At 57.1% G+C, this 23,982-nt stretch overlaps 1 protein-coding gene across 1 annotated transcript; it reads left to right on the top strand.

The window, feature by feature from the left end:
- Positions 1-158: 158 nt before the first annotated feature.
- Positions 159-12,922, top strand: LOC112546901 (E3 ubiquitin-protein ligase TRIM10-like). The gene is made up of 7 exons (XM_089770630.1): positions 159-657; positions 2,000-2,095; positions 6,212-6,442; positions 6,701-6,723; positions 8,310-8,425; positions 9,852-9,899; positions 11,506-12,922. Exons 1-7 carry the CDS (start codon positions 241-243, stop codon positions 12,018-12,020), a joined length of 1,446 nt encoding a protein of 481 aa, XP_089626756.1. The 5' UTR covers positions 159-240; the 3' UTR covers positions 12,021-12,922.
- The last annotated feature ends 11,060 nt before the right edge of the window (positions 12,923-23,982 follow it).

Raw genomic sequence — 23,982 nt, 5'->3', positions numbered from 1 at the left:
ATTCCCTTCTGCTGCTTTAAACACCCCCCCGCACCTCCACCCCCGCTCCCCATGGCTTGCTTATGGATTTCTTGCTTCCTCCTCTCTTTATTTTTCTGCAGCTCCTCCCTCCAGCCCTTCCTTTCTCTTCACCTCACCCTGTACCTGTGCAGCTGCTATGAGGTGGGGCGTGGGCCTCCCACTATCACCAAACCCAGTCCTGGTGCAGAGAGAACAAAGTCCAGAGAGCTCCCAGCAGCCATGGCCGCAGCGACTCCTGCACGGGAAATCCAAGAGGAATCCAAATGTCCCATCTGCCTGGAGTATCTCACAGACCCAGTGAGCACAGACTGTGGGCACAACTTCTGCCGAGGCTGCATCACTCAGTACTGTGAGACATGGGGAGAGCTGGACTCTGACCCCTTGTGCTGCCCCAGCTGCAGAGCCCGAATCCGGAAAGGGGTCCTCCAGAGTAACTACCAGCTCGCAAATATTGTAGAAATACTCAAAAAACTGGATTTCAGCCCAGGCAAAGAGAATCTATGTGGGAGACATGGCAAAGGCCTGGATCTGTTCTGCGAGGAGGACTGGGAAGCCGTGTGTGCAGTTTGCTGGAGATCCCCTGAGCACAGATCTCACCCGGTGCTGCCCCTGGACGAGGCTGCCCAGCCACACAAGGTAGGACCCACTCTGGATGCAGGTTAATTTCACCCTTCCCTTTTCAGACTCAGTCTCTCCAAGCCCCTGTATCTCCCCATTTCCCAGATTTTCTCCCCTGATCTCTGGCCCCACCTAAAGCTGTCCCCTTCAGGCTCCTTCCTGTGGGCAGGTGCAGGGATCCCTGAGCACTCATGGCACCCGGCACTCTGCCGTGCATGCAGGGGCTGCACTTGAAGACCTCTCAGGGCTCTTTCCAGAGCTGTGATTCTACCCCTAGGGAGAGGTGGGCCCCACAGCCCTGCGACAGGCACTTTCCCTCACACAGGATTGAAGCAAGATGTGTCTGTGCTGCTGCCAGGCCGGGAAAGGAGGGAGGGAGCGAGCTGCCCCCACCACAGCCCTGACGGCCCAGGCACGGCCCCCAATAACGACAAACGGCAACAGGGAAACCTCCGGTCAGACAGGTGGCTGGTGACGGACACAGAAACAACGTTCAGAGGCAGCAAAGGGGTCAGGAGGGTGCGTAGGGAGCACCAGGAGGCTCTGAAACTGTTCTGAGATAGATCAGACTTCTGCCTGTCTGGCTTGGCATCTGTTCCCGGGCTCATCACGCAGAGGAAGCTGCCCAGGAATACAAGGGACTAAGCTGCTGTTCAGTCCAATGAGTAATAACTTTGGATTGCAATTACTTGTTAATGGCATCACAGGTTGCCCCACACAGCTGTAACCGTGTCATATGGATAAATCACAGAATCCCAAGGCTGGCAGGGACCTCAGGAGCCATTCCCTGGGAGTCGGTGTAACATCACAAGCGAAGGGCAGACGGTAAAGAAGACACATTGCAGAATGCAGGAGCTAATCTCTGAGCATACAAGAACATTTGTCCGACACAACAGGCGTGTGTTAGTTACAAGGCAAAAGGCATCCTGTAAGCAGTCTCTATGCAGCAGATACAGCACAGAGATCTTAAGGGAGCAGCTGGACTCAGTTTGGTGGTAGGCCTGGGAAGGAACAAGTTGGGGCTCGTTCTATCGACTCTGCTTTGAAAACACGGTGGCTGCAGCTCCCATAGCTAGGCAAGGGCCTGTGTGTGCAAAGGGACCTAGAGTGGCACAGAGGCAGGGCAGGGAGTCTCATGGTCACCACGTGTTCAGGTGCAGGAAAACGTCTGTTCCCCAGAGCTGAGCTCTGTGAAAGCCTCAAAGCTCGGCTCTCTCACCCGACAGGTAGAAGATATCACCTTCCCATGGAATCTGTCTAGGAAGACTGAGAATTGTCTTGCAGCTTGGGTGGGAAAACACCCCCTACAAACACAGTCACCGCTCCAAAATAAACCCACTAACTCATTTCTGTTGTACAGGAAAAACTCCAGGCCCATGTGGCGACTCTGAGGGAAAGGAGAGCGAAGCTGCTGAGCTTAAAGGAGACCAGTGAGCAGAGAAGCCAGGAGTTTCTGGTAGGTGTCTGTTGTTTTTCACCAGCTGAGAGACATAGTTGGGGCTTAGGGTTGTTTATTGTGAGATTTCTCTGTGGTCTTGATGAAGGTGGGTTTATGTGTGTTTCTCCGTGATCATGGGATAGTGTGTGTGTCACAAATATTCTCTCTGTGTAAAAGAAGGAAGCTGCATTTTAATGAATGAATGAATTTCTATTCACTGTGATGTTCAAAACAAACTTCTCCCAAAACACAAGGGTTGTTTCCCAGGAGACTCGGACACGGCCCCTTATGGGATATTGGGAGCAAAGTGTAAAAAAGTCCCCCCCCTTGTGATGAAAACATACAGTCAAGTATCTGGCTGTGAAGGATCAAATGTTTTGTACCCCAGTCAGGGGAGCTGACACCCTTGACTGTCCCCTAAGCAAGGTCAGCGGGGGGGGGGGGGGGGGGGGGAGGAGGCAGCTCCATGCTCCAGGAAGGGGTGGAACCTCAGACGGAAGGGGTGTGGATGCCCCCAGCAGTTTGGTGGAGATTTAAAGGGCCTGGAGGTCTGGGTGCCGCTGTTGCAGTTTCCCCTTTGGGCCCCCGTTGGAGGGTTTGACGGGGTGTACTCGCTCTGCGCTGGCCAACGTGAGGCTAACCAGGCCTACTGGGCTAAGAAGGCCCCTCCCCTGCTGGGCGTGCTCCAGCTGCAGGCCCGGTATAAGGCCAGAGGAGCAGCTCGGCTGGGGCTGACCTGGGGAGGGGCTGGAGCTCCTGCGGGAGCACAGGAGCAGCTGCCCTTGTGGTTGGAGCCCGAATCGCCGACCCAACCGGAGCTGCAGCCACAACCACCACACCGACATCAGCTGCCATAATGACTGTGGCTGGCGGCCGGGCTAGACTCCGCCCCACCGGATGCAGCCGCCGCACCAGCATCCACCCACACAGGTGGGGACTGTGCCTAGGGTTACCAGGAAGCTTCAGTAAAAATACCGGACACACTTGATGGGAGAGGGTCGGGGGCAGTGGGGCTGGCTGGGGCAGATTGGGGGGTGGCCGGTGAGAAGTAGTAGTAGGAGGAGAACCAGCTGGCAGGAAGCAGGGCTGGCCGGAAGGGGGCCGGGGCAGCGGGACTGGTTGGGAAAGGTCGGGGGCGGGGGGAGGAGAGAATCAGCTGGCAGGGAACGGGGCTGACCCAGGTACATGCAGATCCTGGAGCGCTGCCTCTCCCATGCACGGTCCCATTGAAGCACGAGCGAGTCCGACTACGGCTCCAGAACATGCTTGATCAGCGCTCAGGAGCACAGACAGGGCTTCTCCTCCTCCCCAAGGCATCACTCCTAGGTCAGACACAACGAGAGGCTCCCAGTGCCGATCGCGCCCTGTCTCCCAGCCACTCCTCCCACCTCCACCAGGCTGCCGTCAGGCGCCCAGCCAGAAGACCAGAAAATACTGGACATTGCACATGTCTGGTATTTTCTGAATTTTTTACCAGACAGAGGACCCAAAAACCAGACAGTCTGGTTGAATACCAGACACCTGGCACCCCTAGCTGTGCCAGTCAGGGGAGCGGGGTAGGAAGCAGCCCAGGGCAGGGAGCAGGAAGAGCCCTGGCAGCCTTGGCTCCGCGTCGAGCCAGTGATGGGAGCTGCCAATCACTGATAGGGCCCTGGGCTGGGGCCCGGTGGAGAGGGAGGGCCTGGACCCCTCTACATCCCAAACTGTTACGCCACAACAAAGGGCATTAGAGACTCAGCCGCTGGGCAATATTGACCCCCAGACCGGGGGCGGGGGGAGTCAGAGATTCAGCTGCTGGGCCATATTGACGCCCCCATGAGGCATGGGGCCGGTGACCCCGTGACAGAGGGCTTGGCCCCAGCCCACAGGTCCCAGCCCATCGCCTCAACCCAACAGCTCTGCAGGGCAAGCAGGGGAGGGGCTGGTAGAACTCTGGACCTGGGAAGCTCAGCTCTGGATCCAGACGTTTGGATGCCGAGAGTGACCATTCGTCCTATTTCTCCCAGGACTGTCCGATATTTAAGGGCTGTTCCCAGCATTCTGACTTTGTCCCGTATCTCCACAGAGCAGCCAGCGCTCAGCAGGGTTTCAGGGATTGGCAACCTGCAGCTCATGGGCCACAAGTGGCTCATGAGCCAATTTTCGGTGGCCCCTTCCCCCACAAAGCAGGGAGCCTGTGCTGCAGCTTCCAGCTGGGAATGGGTGGAAGAGGTGCATATGGGGCTGCCTCTACCCAGCCTGGGGATGCAGCTCTTGGGAGCTAAGAGGTTAACCCCACCTCCTCACAGCTACAGGTTTCTTGCTTTGGGAGGTGTCAGGGCTGAACAGCTGACACAATGTGCCTGTGCCCGGGTTGCTCCCCATGGACTGGGGCGGGGGGTAGGGAGCCCCTTCCCCAGTACCCTGCTTGGCTGGAGACAGAGTTCTGCCTGCAGCAGCCTGCAAGCACAGGACTGGGCCAGGCAGGAAAAAGACTCTGCCCCTCCCCCTGCCTCTCCTTGTGGCAGCTACTGCTGCCCTACTGGTGTGCACTGGGAAAGCAGGAGGGGGGATGAAGGAGGCTGCGAGGGAAGGATGGGAGGGGACAGGGGTCAATGCAGGGGGATCAGTCTGTGGGGGTGGAGAGAATCATGGGGCTGAGAGGAATGAAGCTGGAACAAAGGGACGATGTGAGGGGAGGCTGGAGGCACCAGGGGAGTGAGGTGTCTAAGGGTACAGCTAGACATAGTTTTGTTTAAAAAAAAGCTGTGCAAAATGTGCCCCGTGTTCTGCATATCTTTTCCCGATTCTTTTGTCTAGACTGGGCCAAATGTCAGAAAAATAAAAACCCTTTTTCAGAAGCCCCCTTATTCCCCATAGAATGAGGAATGCAGGGGCTTCCAAAAAAGCGTGTTTGCTCATCTGCGAAAAAAAGTGAAAGAACAAATGAGTCCCTGGACGCAGAACAGTTTTTCTGGGATACATCTGCTATCCCGGAAAAACTGTAAAGTGTAGATGGACCCTCTGTTGGGGGCCACATCAGTAAAGGCTGAGGATTTTTTGGAGGAGGTTTTTTGCTTCTCACTTGTGTGGTCTCCAGCTGACCCTTCCCATAAATACAGAGGCATTGAAACATTTGGTGTTGGACATAAGTTAATATTTTACTTTATTTAAAATGAATTTTGATAAACTGACATAAGAAATTTAAAATACTGAATCTGTTTCGTTTAAATTGAACCGTTCTCCTTTGCTGCAGCTGGTTCTGAAAATATGGTCACCGTACCCAGCCTGGCCCTGCCTCCCCTCCGACCCCAGCACACAGATCTGTGAACAGGTTAAATCATGGCACGCCACTTGTGAAAGGGGACCACCCCAGAGGGAAAACTGGTGCTCTGGGCTTCAGCCACTGAAACCCCAAATGCTGGTGGCTCCCCTCTGCCCCTTCCCCATGGGGCTGGATCCCCCCTTCCCTCCTCATTACAGGGCTAGAGCCCTGAGTCACACACACACACACACACACACACATACACACACACACACATGCTGCAGGGCTGAAGTTCCCTTGCCGCTGCACAGCTGAAGCACAAGTGCTGCTCCTCCCCTGCCCTCCACAGGGCTAAAGCCCCAAGTGCCTGCAGCACCCCCTCTTGGTGTCCTATATTTGGCATGGGGAAATCTGGTCACCCTATGGATGTGTGATAGTTAGATACACTTGACGGAGCCGTGGGCCATGATACAAACAACTGAGTTCCTTCCTTGTCTGTTGCTGGGCTGGTCCCGGACCCTGGCTCAGCCCTGGTGTTACCAGGTTTGGCCTGGGGCACTGCTGCCTGTCGCTGACTCTGGCTTGTCATGTCACTTGGTTGCCTGAATCCAACCTCAGTCCTGCCCCCACATGGCTCCAGACACTGATTCTGGCTCGGCCTTTGTCATGACTCTGGATATTAGTTCTGGCCGCAGCCCTTAGTAAGATCCTGACTCAGGCTCTGGGTCTGACTCTGACTTTAGATCCTGACCTCCAGCCGCAGCTCTAGGTCTGACAGCTCAGCCCTGGTCCCTGCACAATGTCTTAGATATTGTCTCTCTTGCCAGACTGTTAAGGGCCTTCAGGCTCCATTACTGCCCCCGACCAGCCCTTTCCCTGTTTTCACACAGGAACAGACACAAGTCGAGCGGCAGAAGGTTGTGGCCGAGTTTCAGCAGCTGCGGCAGTTCCTGGAGGAGCAAGAGCGACTCCTGCTGGCCCAGCTGCAAAAGCTGGAGGAGGAGCTTGTGAAGCACCAGACCGAGAATGACAGGAAACTCTCGGAGCAGATTTCCCGTCTCAGTGAGCTGATCGAGGAGCTGGAGGGGACGTGTCAGAAGCCAGCGAGTGAATTTCTGCAGGTGAGACCGAGGGGAAACAGCCCAGCCCCCCACCCAGGGAAGGGAGGCTCCTGAATCACAAGCGCTGGGGTCCAGCTGTCAGGTCTGGGTGTAACTCGGCGGGTGCTTTGCTGACATGTGAGCGACTGCTGGGCTTTGCAGAGTCCCAGGCACAGAGCTACATCTAAACCCTTCTCTGGGGCCCCTTTGTCTGTCTGATGGGCTATTCCCTGTGTGCCGTGTGGGGCTGATGCTCTTTTCTCTCCCTCTCTCCTCCAGGATATCAGGAGCACCTTGAGCAGGTACGTGGCTCTTGCTCTCCCAGCCCTGTGCGGTGTGAGGGGACGAGCGAGGAGCTGATGTGAGCACCACGTTCCCCAGGGCTCCACAGCCAAATGGAGGGGGTTGGGAGGAGAGGTCACAGGCTGGGCACAAATTTCTCTGATAAACTTCAATCTGAGTCTCATTGTGCAGACTCTGGAATTCTCCATTCAGTGACCTCAAGTGTTTCCTGGAGCTGCCACCTCCCTGGGGACTGGCTGCCCCAGGACTGAGGGGTGGGACGTGAGCCTGTCCCTGCTGGGCGCTGGGCACCATTCAGCCCAGGGCAGCAGGGATCCAGGGTCTGTCCCGCCCGAGGGCTGTTTGGAGTCCTGTGTGGGATGAGTGGGGGCGCGGGGAGCTGGTGTCTCAGTCTAGTCCAGGGGTCTCTGACCTTTTTAAGCACTTTTTGAACTGAAGTGCAATCCAAGATCTACCTCAAACCAAAATACCCTGGCCCCGCCTCCTTTGTGTGACTGGCCCCGCCTCTCTCAGGCCCCGCCCCTGCTCACTCCATCCCTCCCCCATCATCACTCATGTTCACCAGGCAGGGGCAGAGGGTTGGGCTGCAGCCTCTGGTCTTGGATTAAGGGATGTGAGCTGAGCTTGGGGCAGGCTGTTGGGAGGCTGGAGGGGTTCAAGGTGCTGGCTCTGGGAGGGTGTTTGGATGCGGAGGGGCTAAGGGCTAGGACAGGGGTTTGGGGTGCAGGAGGGGGTTGTAGGTGCAGGCTCCTAGGGTGTTTGGATGCAGGGGGCTCAGGGCTAGGGATAAGCTTGGGGTCCAGGAGGGGGTTCATGACTGGGGTAGGGTTTCAGGATGTAGGCGCTGACTGGACACTGCTCATCTCAGATGGCTCCTGGGTGGTGGGGCAGTGGGATAAGGCAGGTTGACCCGATCCTGGCCCTGCACCACTCCCAAAGGAGCCAGCAAACTTGCTGTATCCCTAGTCCTGTTGTGCCCCCTCTCTGCTCTGTGGACACAGGATGCAGGATGGGAGGGAGGCACCTTGACATCAGGGCCCTCCTCGCCCTGCCCTGCCCGGCACAGAAAGCAGGACCTCCACCACTCCCGCCCCCCCCCCCGGGGGAAACAACTCCAAGGCAAAGGGCAGGAGATGCCCAGCAGTGGGGGGCGGGGCTGCTGAAGAGCTGGGCTCACTCGCCTCTAGGCCAAACCAGTCAGGATCCCCTGTCAGAGGTTCCAGGATCTACCAGCAAATCCCATCGACTGTTTGGTGATCACTGGTCTAGTCCCTAGGGCAGATTCTACAGCCCGGCCCCTGGGAACCTCCCGTCCCTCAGCGCCTGGAGGCCCAGGAGTGAGTTGGCCAAGGAGACTCAATTCCCCTTTGTCCCCAGAGCTGGTCTCCCCAGGCCGGACATGGGGAGCATTCCTGAGTCCCTGCGGGGAAGGTCGCCTGGCCCTGGGGCTGCGCTACCCCTGCTCTCAGGCTGGGAGAACTAGAGAAATTCTCACTCCAGTCCCATCAGAGCAGCGACTCACTGCCAGAGGGTAAGAACTGAGTCACTCAGTGCAGGGTCACCAGGGGACGTTGTTTCTCCCCAGGTGTGAGGAGGGGCAGGCCCAGCAGCCAGAGGAGATGGCTCCTGAACTGGAAGAGCAAGTCCGTAATTTCTCCCAGCAAACTGTTGTGCTGTCCAAGAGTCTGAGGGTGTTCAAAGGTACCTAGGAGGGACCGAACAGGGCGCATGGTACAGACGGGGGGTGCAGGACACTCAGGTTGATTCATTGAACCCTTGTTTGTTCAGAAGCAGCCTTTGCTATTACACTGATGCTACGTCTACACTGGCATGATTTTCCGGAAATGTTTTTAATGGAAAAGTTTTCCGTTAAAAGCATTTTCGGAAAAGCACGTCTAGATTGGCACGGACGCTTTTTCACAAAAGCATTTTTTGCGGAAAAGCGTCTGTGGCCAATCTAGATGCGGTTTTCCACAAAAAAGCCCCGATCGCCATTTTCGCGATCGGGGCTTTTTTTGCGGAAAACACTACTGTGCTGTCTACACTGGCCCTTTTGCGCAGAGGTCTTTCGGAAAAAGACTTTTGCCCGAACGGGAGCAGCACAGTATTTCCGCAAGAACACTGACGATCTTACATGAGATCATCAGTGTTCTTGCAGAAATTCAAGCGGCCAGTGTAGACAGCTTGCAAGTTTTTCCGCAAAATCATCTGATTTTGCGGAAAAACTTGCCAGTCTAGACACAGCCTGACTGTGGGAGTGAGAAATGCCAGAGAGAGAAACAAATTCTGCCCCGTTCCCTTCTCCTGGGGCATGGGGGGGTGGGGGAGGATGATGCATTTCTCCTGTGATGCTCTGACTGCCCCTTCCCATGTCTGACATGTTCTGCTGTCACAGGGTGTGGGGAGTCACTGGGCCCTCCCTCCCCCCATCTGCAGCCAGACGTGACTCTCAGTTGGGATGCAAACCTCGAGTTTAACCTGTTATCCGACTGAGTGGGTCTGGCTTGCGACTGCCCCATCCCCGCTGGAGCAGCCCCCGACCTGCGGGGCTCTCACCACCAGCCCTGGGTGGGGGCTGCTGCCGGCTCCCAGCTCCCATTGGAGAATCCCAACCACCGCAGGCCCAGGAGCAGCCCCCTGCCCGTGGCCGGCGCGGAGCTTCTCCACCCCCACCGGGTCCTGGTGAACCAGCCCCAGTGAGCACGGCCCAGCCAGGGTGCTGCCTCCTGGTTAGCCCCTTAACTTGGCACATCCCTGCTGAGAGCCAGCCCTGGGGCCAAAGGGCAGCACCCGACATCTGAACCCTCAGTCACAGGCCGTGTGGTAGAGCTGAGCCCAGCCCCTCCCTGGTCCCGCCTGGCAGCCTGCCTGGGCCAAGGGGCTGCAGGGAAGGAGAAAGCCCCTCCCCCACGGCGAGGGGTCCCTCCAGCACAGGGGCCTCTTGTGCATCCTCCCTGCAGCTGCAGGCCCAAGGCCTGTCCCTGAGAGGGGTGGGGAGGATGTGGGGCTGGAGGGGTGAAGGAGGGACAGAGGCGTGTCCCAGGGAGGGGTGCAGCAGGGATGGGTGGGGGAAGAGATTTCACTCTGCAAACCTGCAATCTCACCTCTTCTATCCTTCTCCCTCCAGTCACTCTGCCGGCTGCGCTGGAGGCATCCCTAGGAGCTCACAGCCCAGGTGAGCTGCCTCAGAGCCTCATGCCCCCCTCAGAGCCAGGCCTGCTGGCCACTGCCAGGCGCAGTGCGGTGCCCCAGGACAGGCAGGCACCAGGCAGGCTGCTTGGCACCACTGGCCAGGCCCCAGCCAAACTACCCCCCCCCAAACCCTGAGTTTCCTCCAAGCCAGAAGCCACCTCCTGCTCCCAATTCCTCATCCCAAGCCTCCCCACAGCCCCTGCCCAGAGCCCAACCCCCCAGCCCAGAGTCCCTCCCCAAAACTGGAGCCCCCTCTTGCATCCCAAAGCCTCATCCCCAGGGCTCCCCAGAGCCCTGAGCCCCTCCAGCACCCAACTTCCTGCCTGAGTGTGAAGTTCCCTCCAGTAACCAGCACCCCCGGCCTCCCCCAAAGCCTGAAGCCCAGGGTCTGAGCGGAACAAAAGACACTTGTGAAAAGAGAAGAGGCACCGAGCAGTAACCCAGGGACTCGCCACAGCCCCATTGCGCAGCTGCTGCCTCTTGCATGTGCCCCACCCCCGGTCCCTGGCCGTGTCCCCGGCCTCAGCCTTGGCAGCACCAACCCAGAGTCGCTGCCCCATAGGTGCCCCCCCGCTCCTGAGAGGGACAGAAGGGGAGTCGATGACATCTCTGCTGCTGCCTGCCCCTGCTCCCCAGCTTCCTCCTGCTGCTCAGAGCTGCCTCTGCGAGGCCCTGGCCTGAGACCCCCCCACTAGCCCCAGCCCCTCATGATTTCCTCGGGTCACAGCGACCCTCGCTGCTCAGGCAGCCTCTGCCCTGCCCCTCCCTGCAGCGCGGTGCCCAGGCCGGCTCTGAGGCTCGGCCCCTCGGCCTGCTTGTGAGTGATTCAGCTTTGCCAGCCCGGGAGCAGGAAGGCCGGGCCCCAGGGAATCTCGTCAGCTGAGTGGGAGCCCTGGTGGGGGAAGAGCTAAGTGGGGCCAGGCCCCGCACAGCCCAGCCCCCACCCACTCCTGTCCCTCCCCCTGGCATTGACCCCCTACCCCCTGCTTAGCCAGGGAGCCTCAGTCCAGGGGAGCTCCCCTCCCTCAGGGCCTGCTCCATCCCACTCTGCGCCCTTCCCCCCCCCCCCCCCAAGCAGCATAAGAACATTGCAGGGCCCATCACGTGGGCAGTGTCAGCCCAGCTAGTGTGTCAATGTGCATGACTTGCAGGGCGGGAAACATCTTGGTATGAGGCTCAGATTAGCCACAGCCACAGAGTTTGTGTCAAACGACAATGGTGCAGGATCAGCGAGAGCCCAAGTGGAGGTGAATCCATGTCACATTGCCGTTCAGATATTGGCATCCAAGTATTTGGGGGCTCCCGGCCCAGAGTCGCTTGTCCCCGGCCCAGGGAGAGGGGGGCAGATTCCCAGTGTCAGGGCCCCTCTGACCCCTTCTCTCTGCCACGGCCCCTCCCTGCCGGGGAGTGAGCTGCCCCTTGGGCTGGGCAGAGACCTCAGGGCTGCTCCCCACTCAGAGCCGGGCGCCCCTGGAGACAGGAGAGTCCCTGAGTCACTGCCCAGCTGGGGCAGATTCTGTCCCTGACGCCATCGACCCCCCCGGGCCGAGCTCTGCCCCTCACGCTCTGATTCTCCCCCCTCCCCGCAGCCAACGTGACTCTGGATCCAGACACGGTGCATCCCTGGCTCTTCCTGTCGGAAGATGGGAAACGTGTGAGAGGGACAGACACATGGCAGCCACTGCCCGACACCCCGGAGAGATTTAACACTGTGCCCTGTGTGCTGGGCCGTGAGGGCTTCACCTTGGGGAGACATTACTGGGAGGTGGAGGAGGGGGGTGGGCGATTCTGGGCTGTGGGGGTGGTCAGAGAGTCTGTGAGCAGGAAGGGAGGGATCAGCCTGAGCCCCAAGGATGGGATCTGGGCTGTGGGGCGGTGGGGGGACCAGTTCCAGGCTCTCACTGACCCTGTGACCCCCCTGTCCCTGAGCCCCCCGAGCAGGATCCGGGTTTGTCTGGACTGTGACCGGGGGCAGGTGACATTTATCGATGCTGCTACTGAGGCCCCAATTTACACTTTCCCGCCGGGCTCCCTCCCTGGTGAGAGAATCCGACCCTGGCTCCGGGTGGGCGACACGAAAAACTGGCTCCAAATATCTCCCTGACACCAGCCCCTCTGGCCTCACACACCCCAGTCTCTGTGAACCTGGAGTACTCCCCTGTACCCAGCCTCTGCCTCCTCCTCTCTATGATCCCTGAAAGCTCCCGCCCTTAGGAAGAAGAAATAGGCGGAAGAAACCTATTGCAGCCCCCGGGAGCAGACAAGCCCTGAAGGACTGATGTGAGAACTGAGCAGGGACAGAAATAACAGCCGGGCTGGGGACAGGCAGAGTTCAGATCAGGTCACACAAATCGACCAACCCAATGGCTCTGCTCCTCACTAACCCCCCTGGCTTGAGAACTCTCATGGTCAGCAGGGCTCAGGAAAGCAGTCGGCCCTGGCTCCTGAAGCTGCTGCCTGCTGGGAACATTGCTCTCCCCTGCAGAGCTGGAGACAAGGAGCGAGCTCCAGGCAGGGGCTGGGCTATTGCAACGCTGAATGTTGCTGCCTGGAATTGTAGCTGCCCAGAAAATCCCTGGCACGACGCTGTGAGCCCCCAGCCTGAGTGACGGGGGATGGGAGTGTCTGGGACAAGCCAGCGGGCCTGACAGGGAGCTGCCTGAGCTAGTCAGTGGCCAGAGAGTCTGTGAGCAGGAAGGGATGGACCAGCCTGAGCCCCAAGGATGGGATCTGGGCTGTGGGGCGCTCACCAGGGAACATCAGAGCAGCCAGACTGGGTCAGACCAAAGGCCCATCCAGCCCAGTGTCCTGTCGGCCCACAGTGGCCAGTGCTAGGTGCCCCAGAGGGAGGGAACAGAACAGGGAACATCCAGTGATCCCTCCCCTGTCGCCCATTCCTAGGCCCCTGACACACAGATGCCAGGCACCCCTTCCCTGCCTAGTCTTATTGTGCAACTTGTGTGTGGGGAACTGTGTGTGAATCATTCGCTTTAATAAAATGTTTCCATCTGTTCCTGTCCGGTTGCTCTCTGGTGTGTTCCCCCCTCTAGGAAATGGATTTTTGCCACAAAGGTGGGGGGGGGGAGCTTTGTTGTCTCCATTGAGTATTCCTTTGTGGGGGGAGGGGTGTTTGCCGTTCAGACTATTCTACTGAACAGAAGCAGGACTCAGATTCTCTGTGAACTCACGACTGGAATCAGGTCCCCAGGACCCTGCGCTGCTGCGTATGTGTCAGTGCAGATACACTTGGGTGCAGCAGGGCTGGGCTCTTTAAGGACATGAGAGCGGCCATATGGAGTCAGACCAAAGGCCCGTCCAGCCCAGTGTCCTGTCGGCCCACAGTGGCCAGTGCCAGGTGCCCCAGAGGGAGTGAACAGAACAGGGAACCATCCAGTGATCCCTTCCCTTTTCCCATTCCCAGCCCCTGGCAAACAGAGTCTAGGGTCACCATCCCTACCCATCCTGCCTAATAAGTATCGAAGGACCTAACCTCCACAAATTCATCCACATCTTTCTTGAACCCTGTTAGGGTGCGTCTCCACAGCAGGGCTGAACTCGAAATAAGCTATGCCAGTGGTCCCCAACATAGTGCCCGCTGGGCCATTTCAGTGTGCCTGCTAAGTGATTGGGGCTGGCCCTGCCCCCGGGTGTGCGGCATATAGGCAGCCCCGCCCATGGGCATGCAGCGCATGGGCGGCACTGGCCCCTGGGTGCGCGGCGCTTGGGCAGTGCCCCCAGCTCGGTGTGCAGCACAGGGGCAGGACCAGCCCCTGATGCTCAGAACATGGGCGGCCCCGCCCCTGGGTGCACAGCACAGGGGCCGCGTCGGCCCTGGGCACGTGGCAAATGGGAGGTGGCAGCCCTACCCCCAGGCACGCAGCGCATGGGATGTTCTGGCCTCGGGTGCATGGTGTATGGGCGACCCCCTGCCCTGGGTGTGTGGCTCAGGAGCAGCGCCAGCTCTGGGTGCACCACACATGGGCTCTGTCAGCTCCTGGGCACGTGGCATAGGAGCGGCGCTGGCCCCAGGCACGTGGCATCTGGGTGGCCCCGGGTGTGTAGTGTATGGATGGCTCTGCCCCCATGCGCATGAGAGGCCCTGCACCCAGGCGCCCAGCAACCCCAGAAGGTTGAGGACCACTGAGCTATGCAAAGTGAGCTACGTCAATTGTGCATCTTAATTCGAAATTGAGAGCCTCTACACAGCACTTATTTTGAAATAAAGCTCTCTTCCTAAGACTTCCCTTATTCCTCATAGAACGAGGGTTACAGGAGTCAGAGGGTATGTCTACACTACAGCGCTAATTCGAACTAACGCATCTAGACCAAAAAATTAATTCAAATTAGCGTTTTGCTCATTCAAAATAGCGCGTCCACACTGATTGGACACTGGGTCGCATTTAAGGGCAGCTGAAATCAGTTCCGGCAGGGCATCAGGTCAGTAGTTGCTTTGTGTGGCTGCTGTCTGAGGCTATCTGAGACTTGTGCTTAAAGGGACCCCCCTGGACAGCCGGTTCTCAGATTTTCCAATTGCTTGCCTACTTCGCCGAAGGACAGCAAAGTGTTTTCATCTCCGCCTGTCTGTGTCGGTGGCTCCTCACCCACCTCGACCTCACCGAGCACAATATCCCGACCATGGTGCCAGCATGTTGTGTGCTGCACAATTTATGTGAACAGAAGGAGGAGGCTTTCCTGCCATCCTAGATGGTTGAGGCTGACCACATGGCTGGCCAGTATGCGCAGCCCCACACCGTCGCCATCCGGGAGGCCCAGCAGGGGGCCGTCCAGATCCGGGAAGCCCTACGGGAGAGCTTCCAGATGGAGAAGGAGGACTGAACTCTTCCTGCATGCCCCTTGGGGCCTTCTTCCACCCTCCCCTCCTTCCCCTTTCTCTTCCCTATCCCCCCTTCCTAATGTAAAATAAAAACACCTGTTTTGCCAAAAAACCTATTTTTATTGTACATAATTGGGGTGGGGAGAGGGAGGAATGAGGGTGGGAGAGGGGAGGGCCAAACCTGGGAGGAGGGAGCTGGAACAGGGAGGAAGGGGAGGAAGGGAAAGCTCAGGGTTGGGAGTCCTGCTGGCTCTTCCGTCTCACAGCACTGCAGGTGCGGAGGAGTCGGGGGGGAGTTGGTGTGGAGGGGGGGCAGGAGGGATGGGGGGTGCGGAGGAAGTGGGAGGGGGAGCAGGGGTGGGAGAACGAGCGAGAGCTGGGGCAACCACAGGGGCCAGAGCAGGAGGAGGCAGGAACCTGTCGACCAAGGTCTGGAGGTGGCCTCTGAGGGTACAGCCCTGCTCCTCCAGCGCCTCCAAGCTCTGCTGCCGCAGCCGCAGGTCCTCCCAGACCCAGTGGTCCTGGGTGCAGAGCTGGTGCTCCAGTAGCTGCAGGTGCTGCCGCTGGTAGTCCTCCAGTTTCCTGGTGCGCCTGCTGGCCCAGGTGCTGCAGCTGTGGTGAAACAAGAGCAGTGGTCAGTTCTCCCTGGGGACACAGTGGGTGAAACCCAGCCCCCCTCTGCAAGGCGAGTTTGGTGTGTGGGGAACGGGCCAGGGCCCCTGCATGACACCCAGCTGCTGCTCCATGGTGTGCAAGGCCCACGTGCATGGTTCCTGGGCTCCCTCTCCCCCCACGCCCCCCATATACATAAGGGGAGCATGATGGCACTCACATGTGGAGCCCTCCTCAGCCTCAGACGACACAGCCAATGTGCTCTGTGGGGTGCCTCAGGGGTCCTGGGTCCTGGGCAGGCTCCCTGCAGGCTCCTGGTTCTCAGCATCCTCCTCCTCCTCCTCCGTGTCAGGGACGGGGCCCTCTGCCTCAGGGTCGATCACCACGCGGGGGGGCATGGATTGTGTGAGCCCCCAGGATGCAGTCCAGGGCCTCATAATGAGGGCATGCCTCTGGGTTGGCAAGGCCCTGGAGTAGGACTGCCGCAGGTCCTTGATTTTGCAGTGGACCTGCTCCCGGGTCCGCTGGTGGCCTCTGGTGGCCAGGCTGGCAACCATGCGGCTGTAGACAGCCGCATTCCTGTGGCTAGTGCAGAGAGCGTGGACGTTGGAGGCCTCCCCCCAAACCTCAATGAGGTCCACGATCTCCGCACTAGACCAGGCAGGCGCCCGCCTCTTGCAGCCCTGGGCAGACAACGATGATGATAGAAATGTTGCAGTTCAGCTGAGTGTGTACAAATATAACACACGCGCCCAGGAGAAACCACGTCCTAGTTACAGTGCCCAGTGCACCCCTCAGATCCTTCTTTTAGCTTCTAGGCCTGGTGCTACTGGGAATCTCTCCTGGGACCCCACTCTCTGTCCCTGTTCACAGAATCATAGAATCACTGGGCTGGAAGACACCTGAGGAGTCAAGTCTGGCCTTCTCCTCTCAGAACAGAGATTCCCCCACGTCCCCAGGCCTCCCGTTCCAGGGTTTCACCAGCCTCAGTGAAATCGTTTCCCCTAATACCAACCACAGAGCTCCCCAGCTGCAACTCGAGACAGTCGCTCCTTGTGATTCCCTCTCTATCTGGCCAGGCAGAGACCCTCTTAGGCCCTCTTCCTCGCCTACATCCTCTCTGCCTTACATCATCCCTAACACAACTAGCTGTGAGTCCCAGGCTGGACCTTCCACTTTAAACCTAACTATGGTCATACAACAAATAGTCTGGTAGCATTTTAAAGACTAACGAAACATGTAGATGGGACCATGAGCTTTTGTGCACACAGATGACCAGAGTGTTGTATGTCCGGAGCTAAAATAAATAGGGGAGAAGGAAGGGGCATGGAAGAGGAGAAAATGGGAGGGGGAGGAGTAAGAAGAAGCAGCAGTTAAAAAATATATCAAGGGGAAAACTGAGATGGAATGTAATTCCAGAAACAAATAGTTTATAAATACCCAAAGGCTGGCCACATTTCTATACAAGCAAATTCATTACTGGAGCCAACAACATAAGCCACCAAATCAGAAGCTCATTCAACTGCACATCCAGTAATTTAATCTGTGCCATCAAATGCCAACAATGCCCCACTGCAATATATATTGGACAAACTGGACAGTCCTTGTGGGAGAAAATTAATAGGCACAAATCAGATATCCATTAAGAGAACAGACAAAAACCTGCTGGGGAATACTTTAATCTTCCTGGGCATGCATTAACAGATCTTCAAGTAGCTGTTTTGTTACAGACCAATTCCACAAGCCAAATACACAGGGAAGGACTGGAATTACAATTCATTCACAAGTTCGATTCTCACACCGAGGCTACGTCTACACTGGCCCCTTTTCCGGAAGGGGCATGTAAATTTCACTAGTCGTCGTAGGGAAATCCGCGGGGGATTTAAATATCCCCCGCGGCATTTAAATAAAAATGTCCGCCGCTTTTTTCCGGCTTTTAAAAAAGCCGGAAAAGAGCGTCTAGACTGGCCCCGATCCTCCGGAAAAAGCGCCCTTTTCCGGAGGCTCTTATTCTTACTTCCAAGCTGGACAGCTACCAATCCGTTGGGAACCAGTTTGGCGTGGGGAGATCCACCGTCGGAGCGGTGCTCATGCAGGTATGGCACTCGTCGGCCACCGAGCCGGAGGGGAGGGGGGCTGTGAGGAGGGGATGGGCCGCCCCAGGGACAAAGGGGGGGCGGGAGGAGGCGAAAGAGCCCCGCACCGGAGGGGTCGGTCTGTCCCAGCCGTACTACACGCCGCCATGGGGGTTGCTTCTGGGAGTGGGGCGCGGGGCACTGCCAGGGCACGAACGCTCCCAGCCACCCGGGCGCCCCACTGCTTGGCGCTTTGCTGTGTCTCTCTCCGCAGGTGGTCAAGGCCATCAACCAGGTGCTGCTCCACAGGGTGGTCCGTCTCGCCGACCCGGACGCCGTCATCCGGGGATTCGGCGCCCTCAGCTTCCCCAACTGCGGGGGGCCATCGACGGGACGCACATCCCCATCCGTGCCCTGGAACACCAGGCGTCCCGGTACGTGAACCGCAAGGGGTACTTCTCCGTGATCCTGCAGGCCGTGTGTGACCACCGGGGACAGTTCACGGACATTAATGTGGGCTGGTTCGGCAAAGCACACGACGCCCGGGTGTACCGCAACTCCTCCGTGTGCCAGCGGCTGCAGGCCGGGACCTTCTTCCCCTACCGCCACATCAGGGTCGGGGACGTGGACATGCCCGTGTGCCTGGTGGGGGATGCCGCTTACCCACTGCATCCGTGGCTGATGAAGCCCTACACGGGGCACCTCAATCCCTCCCGCCAGGCCTTCAATGCCAGGCTGACCAGGGCCCGCATCGTGGTGGAGGGGGCCTTCGGGCGACTGAAAGTCCGCTTTCGATGCCTCCTCACCCGTCTGGACCTGGCCGAGCACAACATCCCTCCCATGGTGGCAGCATGTTGTGTGCTCCACAATTTGTGTGAGCGAAAGGGGGAGGCTTTCCTGCCAGCCTGGATGGCTGAGGCTGACCGCATGGCTGGACACTACGGTCAGCCCCGCACCGCCGACATCCGGGAAGCCCAGCAGGGGGCCGTCCAGATCCGGGAAGCCCTGCGGAAGAGCTTCCTGGTGGAGGAGGAGGACTGACCTCTCCCTTGCATGCCCCAGTGGGGCCTTCTTCCACCCTACCCCCCTTCCCCTTTCCCCTCCCTACCTACTGTAAAATAAAGACACCTGTTTTTCAAACAAAAACGTATGTTTATTTCACATAACTGGGGTGGGGGAAGGGAGGAATGAGGGTGGGAGAGGGGAAGGGGAAACCTGGGACGAGGGAGCTGGAAGGGGAGGGAAGGGAGGAAGGGAAAGGAAAGCTCAGGGGTGGGAGTCTGGCTGCCTCTCCCGTCTCGCCACACTGCGGGTCCGGGGGCGTCGGTGGGAAATGGTTGTGGGGGGGGGGGGGAAGGAGGGACAGGGGGTGTGGAGGAAGCAGGAGCGGGAGCAGGAGGGGGAGCAGGGGGAGCAGGAACAGGAGGAAATGGGAAGCGGTCGAGCAGGCTCTGGAGGTGGCCTCGCAGGGCACGGCCCTGCTCCTCCTCAGGTCCTCCTGGACCCAGTGGTCCTGGGTGCGGAGCTGGTGATCCAGGAACCGGAGGTGCCGCCTCTGGTACTCCTCCTCATTCCTGGCTCTCCTGCTTGCCCAAGCACGGGCAGCTGCTGCAGGCGGTGTGGTGCGCCCTGCAGGCCCAGGTGCTGCAGCTGTGGTGCAACAAGACCAGCGGTCAATTACCCCAGGGGCCCACGTGTGTGAAACCCAGCTCCCCTCTGCAAGGCCAGGGCCCCTGCAGGATCCCCAGCTGCTGCTCCGTGGTGGGCAAGCCCCAGGCGCACGGTCCCGGGGCTCCCTCTCGCCCCAGCCCCCATACACATAAGGGGAGCATGATGGTACTCACAGGTGGATGCCTCCCCGGCCTCGGACGACACAGGCGAGCGGCTCTGTGGGGTGCCTCGAGGGTCCCGGGTCCTGTGCAGGCTGGAGGCAGGCTCCTGGCTCTCAGAGCCTTCCTCCTCCTCCTCCGTCTCCAGGAGCGGTCCCTCTGCCCCGGGGTCTATCACGTCCCGGGGGGCAGGAACGGCATGAGCCCCCAGGAGGCGGTCCAGGGCGTAGAAGTGGGGGCAGGCCTCCGGGTCGGCCCCTGGCTTGCAGGCCCGGGAGTAGGACTGCCGCAGATCTTTAATCTTGCAGCGCACCTGCTCCCGGCTGCGCTGGTGGCCCCTGGCGGCCAGGCTGTCAGCCATGCGGCTGTAGACAGCCACGTTCCTGTGGCTAGTGCGGAGATCGTGGACATTGGAGGCTTCCCCCCAAACCTCGATGAGGTCCACGATCTCCGCACTTGACCAAGCGGGCGCCCGCCTTTTGCACCCCGGGCAGGCTCCTGGGAGCCGCCAAGCTGGTCCTGGGGAGCAGTGGAGGGCTGGGTGTCCTCGGGTGGCTGGCTCACGGTGTGGCAGGTGCAGGGTGTGCTGGCACGGATGCTGGCAGCCTTGCAACTGGCACAAACTGTGTAGCCAGCCCGTGGCCCTTTAAGGGCTCCGGGGCCGGGAGGGGGGCAATAGAGTTTCCCTGGTGTTGGCCAGAGTGGCCACCAGGGAAACCTGGGAAGACTTAGTCTCCCACTAGTTCGAATTAAGGGTCTACACAGCCCTTAATTCGAACTAGCTAGTTCGAACTAGGCTTAATCCTCGTAAAATGAGGTTTACCTAGATCGAACTAAGCGCTCCATTAGTTCGAATTAAGTTCGAACTAACGGAGCGCTAGTGTAGCGCCTATGAAAGTTAGTTCGAACTAACATCTGTTAGTTCGAACTAACTTTGTAGTGTAGACATAGCCTTAGAGTTCTTTGAAGGGGTTAACAAACATGCGGACAAGGGGGATCCAGTAGATACACTATACTTGGATTTTCAGAAAGCCTTTGAGATGGTCCCTCACCAAAGGCTCTTGTGTAAATTACATGGCCATGGAATAAGTGGGAAGGTCCTTTCTTGGATTGAGAACTGGTTAAAAGACAGGAAACAAAGGGTAGGAATAAATGGTCAATTTTCAGATTGGAGAGGGGTAACTAGTAGTGTCCCCCAAGGGTTAGTCCTGGGACCAATCCTTTTCAACTTATTCATACATGATCTGGAGAAAGGGGTAAGCAGTGAGGTAGTAAAGTTTGCAGATGATACCAAACTGTTTAGGATAGTCAAGACAGAAGCAGACTGTGAGGGACTCCAAGAAGATCTCACCAAACTGAGTGTTTGGGCAACAAAATGGCAAATGAAATTTAATGTGGATAAGTGTAAAGTAATGCACATCGGGAAAAATAACCCCATCTATACGTACAGTATGACGGGGTCTAATTTGGCTACGACAAATCAGGAAAGAGATCTTGGAGTTATCGTGGACAGTTCTCTGAAAACTTCCACGCAGTGTGCAGCGGCGGTCAAAAAGGCAAATAGGATGCTAGGAATTATTAGGAAAGGGATAGAAAATAAGACCCAGAATATCTTACTGCCCCTGTATAAAACTATGGTACACCACATCTGGAATACTGTGTACAGATGTGGTCTCCTCACCTCAAAAAAGATATTTTGGCCTTGGAAAGGGTTCAGAAAAGGGCAACTAAAATGATTAGGGGTTTGGAATGGGTCCCATATGAGGAGAGGTTAAAGCGACTGGGACTTTTCAGTTTAGAAAAGAGGAGATAGAGGTATATAAAATCATGAGTGGTGTGGAGAGGGCCAATAAAGAAAAGTTATTTATTAGTTCCCATAATAGAAGAACTAGAGGACACCAAATGAAATTAATGGGGAGCAGGTTTAAAACTAATAAAAGAAAGTTCTTCACATAGCGTGTAGTCAACCTGTGGGACTCCTTGCTAGAGGAGGCTGTGAAGGCTAGGACTATAATGGAGTTTAAAGAGAAGCTAGATAATTTCATGGAGGTTAGGTCCATAAAAGGCTATTAGCCAGGGGATAGAATTGTTGTCCTTGGCCTCTGTTTGTCAGAGGCTGGAGAGGGACGGCAGGAGACAAATGGCTTGATCATTGTCTTCGGTCCACCCTCTCTGGGGCACCTGGTAGAAGGAGCTGACTAGACAGTGCAGCCCCAGCCCCCAGGGGGAGCCACTGAGGCAGAGACAGAAGCTGCTGGGCCGCTGGGGTAGCTGCTTCTCGCCGCCCTGGGCTGGCTTGGTAGCAGAAGCAGCCGTTGACGGGGCAACCTTGGAATACTGAGGGGGGGGGGGGAGGAGGCTGCAGCTGCTCCCCACATGGCTTCTTCTACATGGGCCTCTTGCAGCTTCTGCTCCTCCCCCAGGTCCTGATCCCACCGTTACCGCCTTTATATAGTGATTGTTCACCCAGCCTCAGCCAATCAGCTTCCACCTGCACCTCCTTTCAAAGCTGTATTGTAAAATGTAATTGAAAGTGTAACACATTTCAAACACTGAGGGTACATCTACACTAGCTTGTTAGTTCAAGCTAGGTAGGCAAATGAGGGAACGGAGTAGGTAATTCGAACCATCATTACTCCTCGTGGATCTCTAATTCGAACTACCTACTCCGTGCTGCAACATACCCTGAGACACCATCTTTTCAATTCTCCTGGTGACCGGCAGAGTTGGGAGCCTCGACTCTTTCCCCTCACAGCCACGTACAACTGCCTGGTGTCCCGAGAGTACCCTGGTCCCTGGTACCTTCCCTCAGCAGGCAGAAAATAGAAAAGGCCCCGGAAACTTCTCCATGTTGTCCTCAGTTGTACTCCTTGCTTCTGGAGGATCTTTGCTACAAACTGAAGCTCCAAACAAAGGACCGAATGATCCATCCAACCTCCATATGTGCTCCAGAGACGTGACGTAAGGCAGCAGTTTATTCTGTCACTCCTACCAGCCAGAAACCAAGACTTTGTAAACATTGTGTTTACTTGAGTCCTTTAACTAGTTTAACTCTTTCTTTCTTTCTTTCTTTCTTTCTTTCTTTCTTTCTTTCTTTCTTTCTTTCTTTCTTTCTTTCTTTCTTTCTTTCTTTCTTTCTTTCTTTCTTTCTTCAAATAAAGCTTTGGAGTTTAGGGTTGAAAGGAGTGGCACACGGTGATTTTTGTCTAGGTTTTGATTTATAAAATGAGCTGAGAATGTGATGGATTCTTTTGGGATGGTGTGGAGGAGGGGCTCCCTGCTCCTCCTCCTTCCTCCTGACTTGTCCAGGTCTAGCGTCCTGCCAGCCGTCCCCTCTAGGGCTTATGTACAGTTTCTCCTGTTCAGGTGGCAGTTTATGTGCTGCCTCCACAGCAGTTAATGCCAGTGGTTCCCTGCCAACTGTGGGTGCGATGTGCCACGCCAGCCCCTCCCCTAGCATATGCCCCTGGGCTCACCCCTAGGCACTGCTCCCCCCGGATGTGCCATTCAGCCTCATGAGTTGAAACCATCTTCCCTCCTCTTGCTTGGAGAAATTTCCTACTGGAATCCAGGCCAACCCTTCTGCCCAAATCCCTGTTAGCCAGTCAGCTAACTGGTCAACCAAGCACACAGTGAAATATAGAGATTAAAAACACACTAGGAGGATGGAGGCCTTAACACTCCTGCCTGGGGTACAGAAAGTAAATAACAAAGTGCTATCTACTCCTTCGCCTTCCAAAAGAACTATGTGCCACCCAATTCAATAGCTACGTAGCAGGTTTCAAATAAACACTAGGAGGTATTTCTTCATGCAGTGCATGGTCAGCTTGTGGAACTCCTTGCTAGAGGACGTTGTGAAGACCAGGGTTTCAACAGGGTTCTGAAAAGAACCACATAAATACATGGAGGACAGGCCCATGCGTGGCTGTTAGCCAGGATGGGTAGGAATGGTGTCCCCAGCCTCTGTTTGTCAGAAGCTGGGATTGGCAACGCAATGATTTCCTGTCCCGTTCATCCCCTCTGGGGCACCTGGGATCGGCCATTGTGGGCAGACAGGATACTGGGCTAGATGGACCTTTGCTCTGACCTGGTGTGGCCATTCTTATGTACCAAGAGCTGAGACGAGCAAAATAGAAACGAGTCTCCTGTCAATCACTGCACTGAAGGGAGGGTTGGAAAATCGCACTTGTTCAGACAATTTAACTAAAGCAGGTTGGCTAAAACCAAACACAATTAAAAAAGAGGCGATTGCGTTTCCTTCCCAGGATCTCCTTTCTACAATTAGCATTTGCCCAGGTTCCCTGATGGAGGGGTAACAAAGAGCAACAGGTACCTCTGGCTCTGGGGGTTGGTGGGAAGTGCCAGCTGTGCCCTCGGCCACAGCCGCATCGGATCCTTTCCCTGAGCCCCCACCCCTGCCCTGCCTCTTTCTGCCACCTCCTCCCGCTCCCTCCTCTGAATATTCCCCATCAGCCCTCGCCCCAGAGCCTCCTGCACGCCAGGAAGAAGCTGATTGTGCTGGGGGTGGGGGCTCTGGGAGGGAAGGGGGAGTTAACCGGCAGGGCCAATGGGGGTGCGAGGCTCGGGGGGTGGGAGAGGAGCTCGGTGCAGGACTCACTCAATTTTCCCCTCGGTGCTCTTCTGTCAGAGAAAGGGCTCGGCAGAGCCAGGGCCTGGAAGGTGAAAGGAGCCTAATTTTCCATGAGAAATAAGGGC

This window comes from Pelodiscus sinensis, chromosome 19 (genome assembly GCF_052426305.1).
Source record: "Pelodiscus sinensis isolate ZL-2025 chromosome 19, ASM5242630v1, whole genome shotgun sequence".
Lineage (NCBI taxonomy): Eukaryota > Metazoa > Chordata > Testudines > Trionychidae > Pelodiscus > Pelodiscus sinensis.
This window is presented reverse-complemented; position numbering and strand designations above follow the sequence as displayed.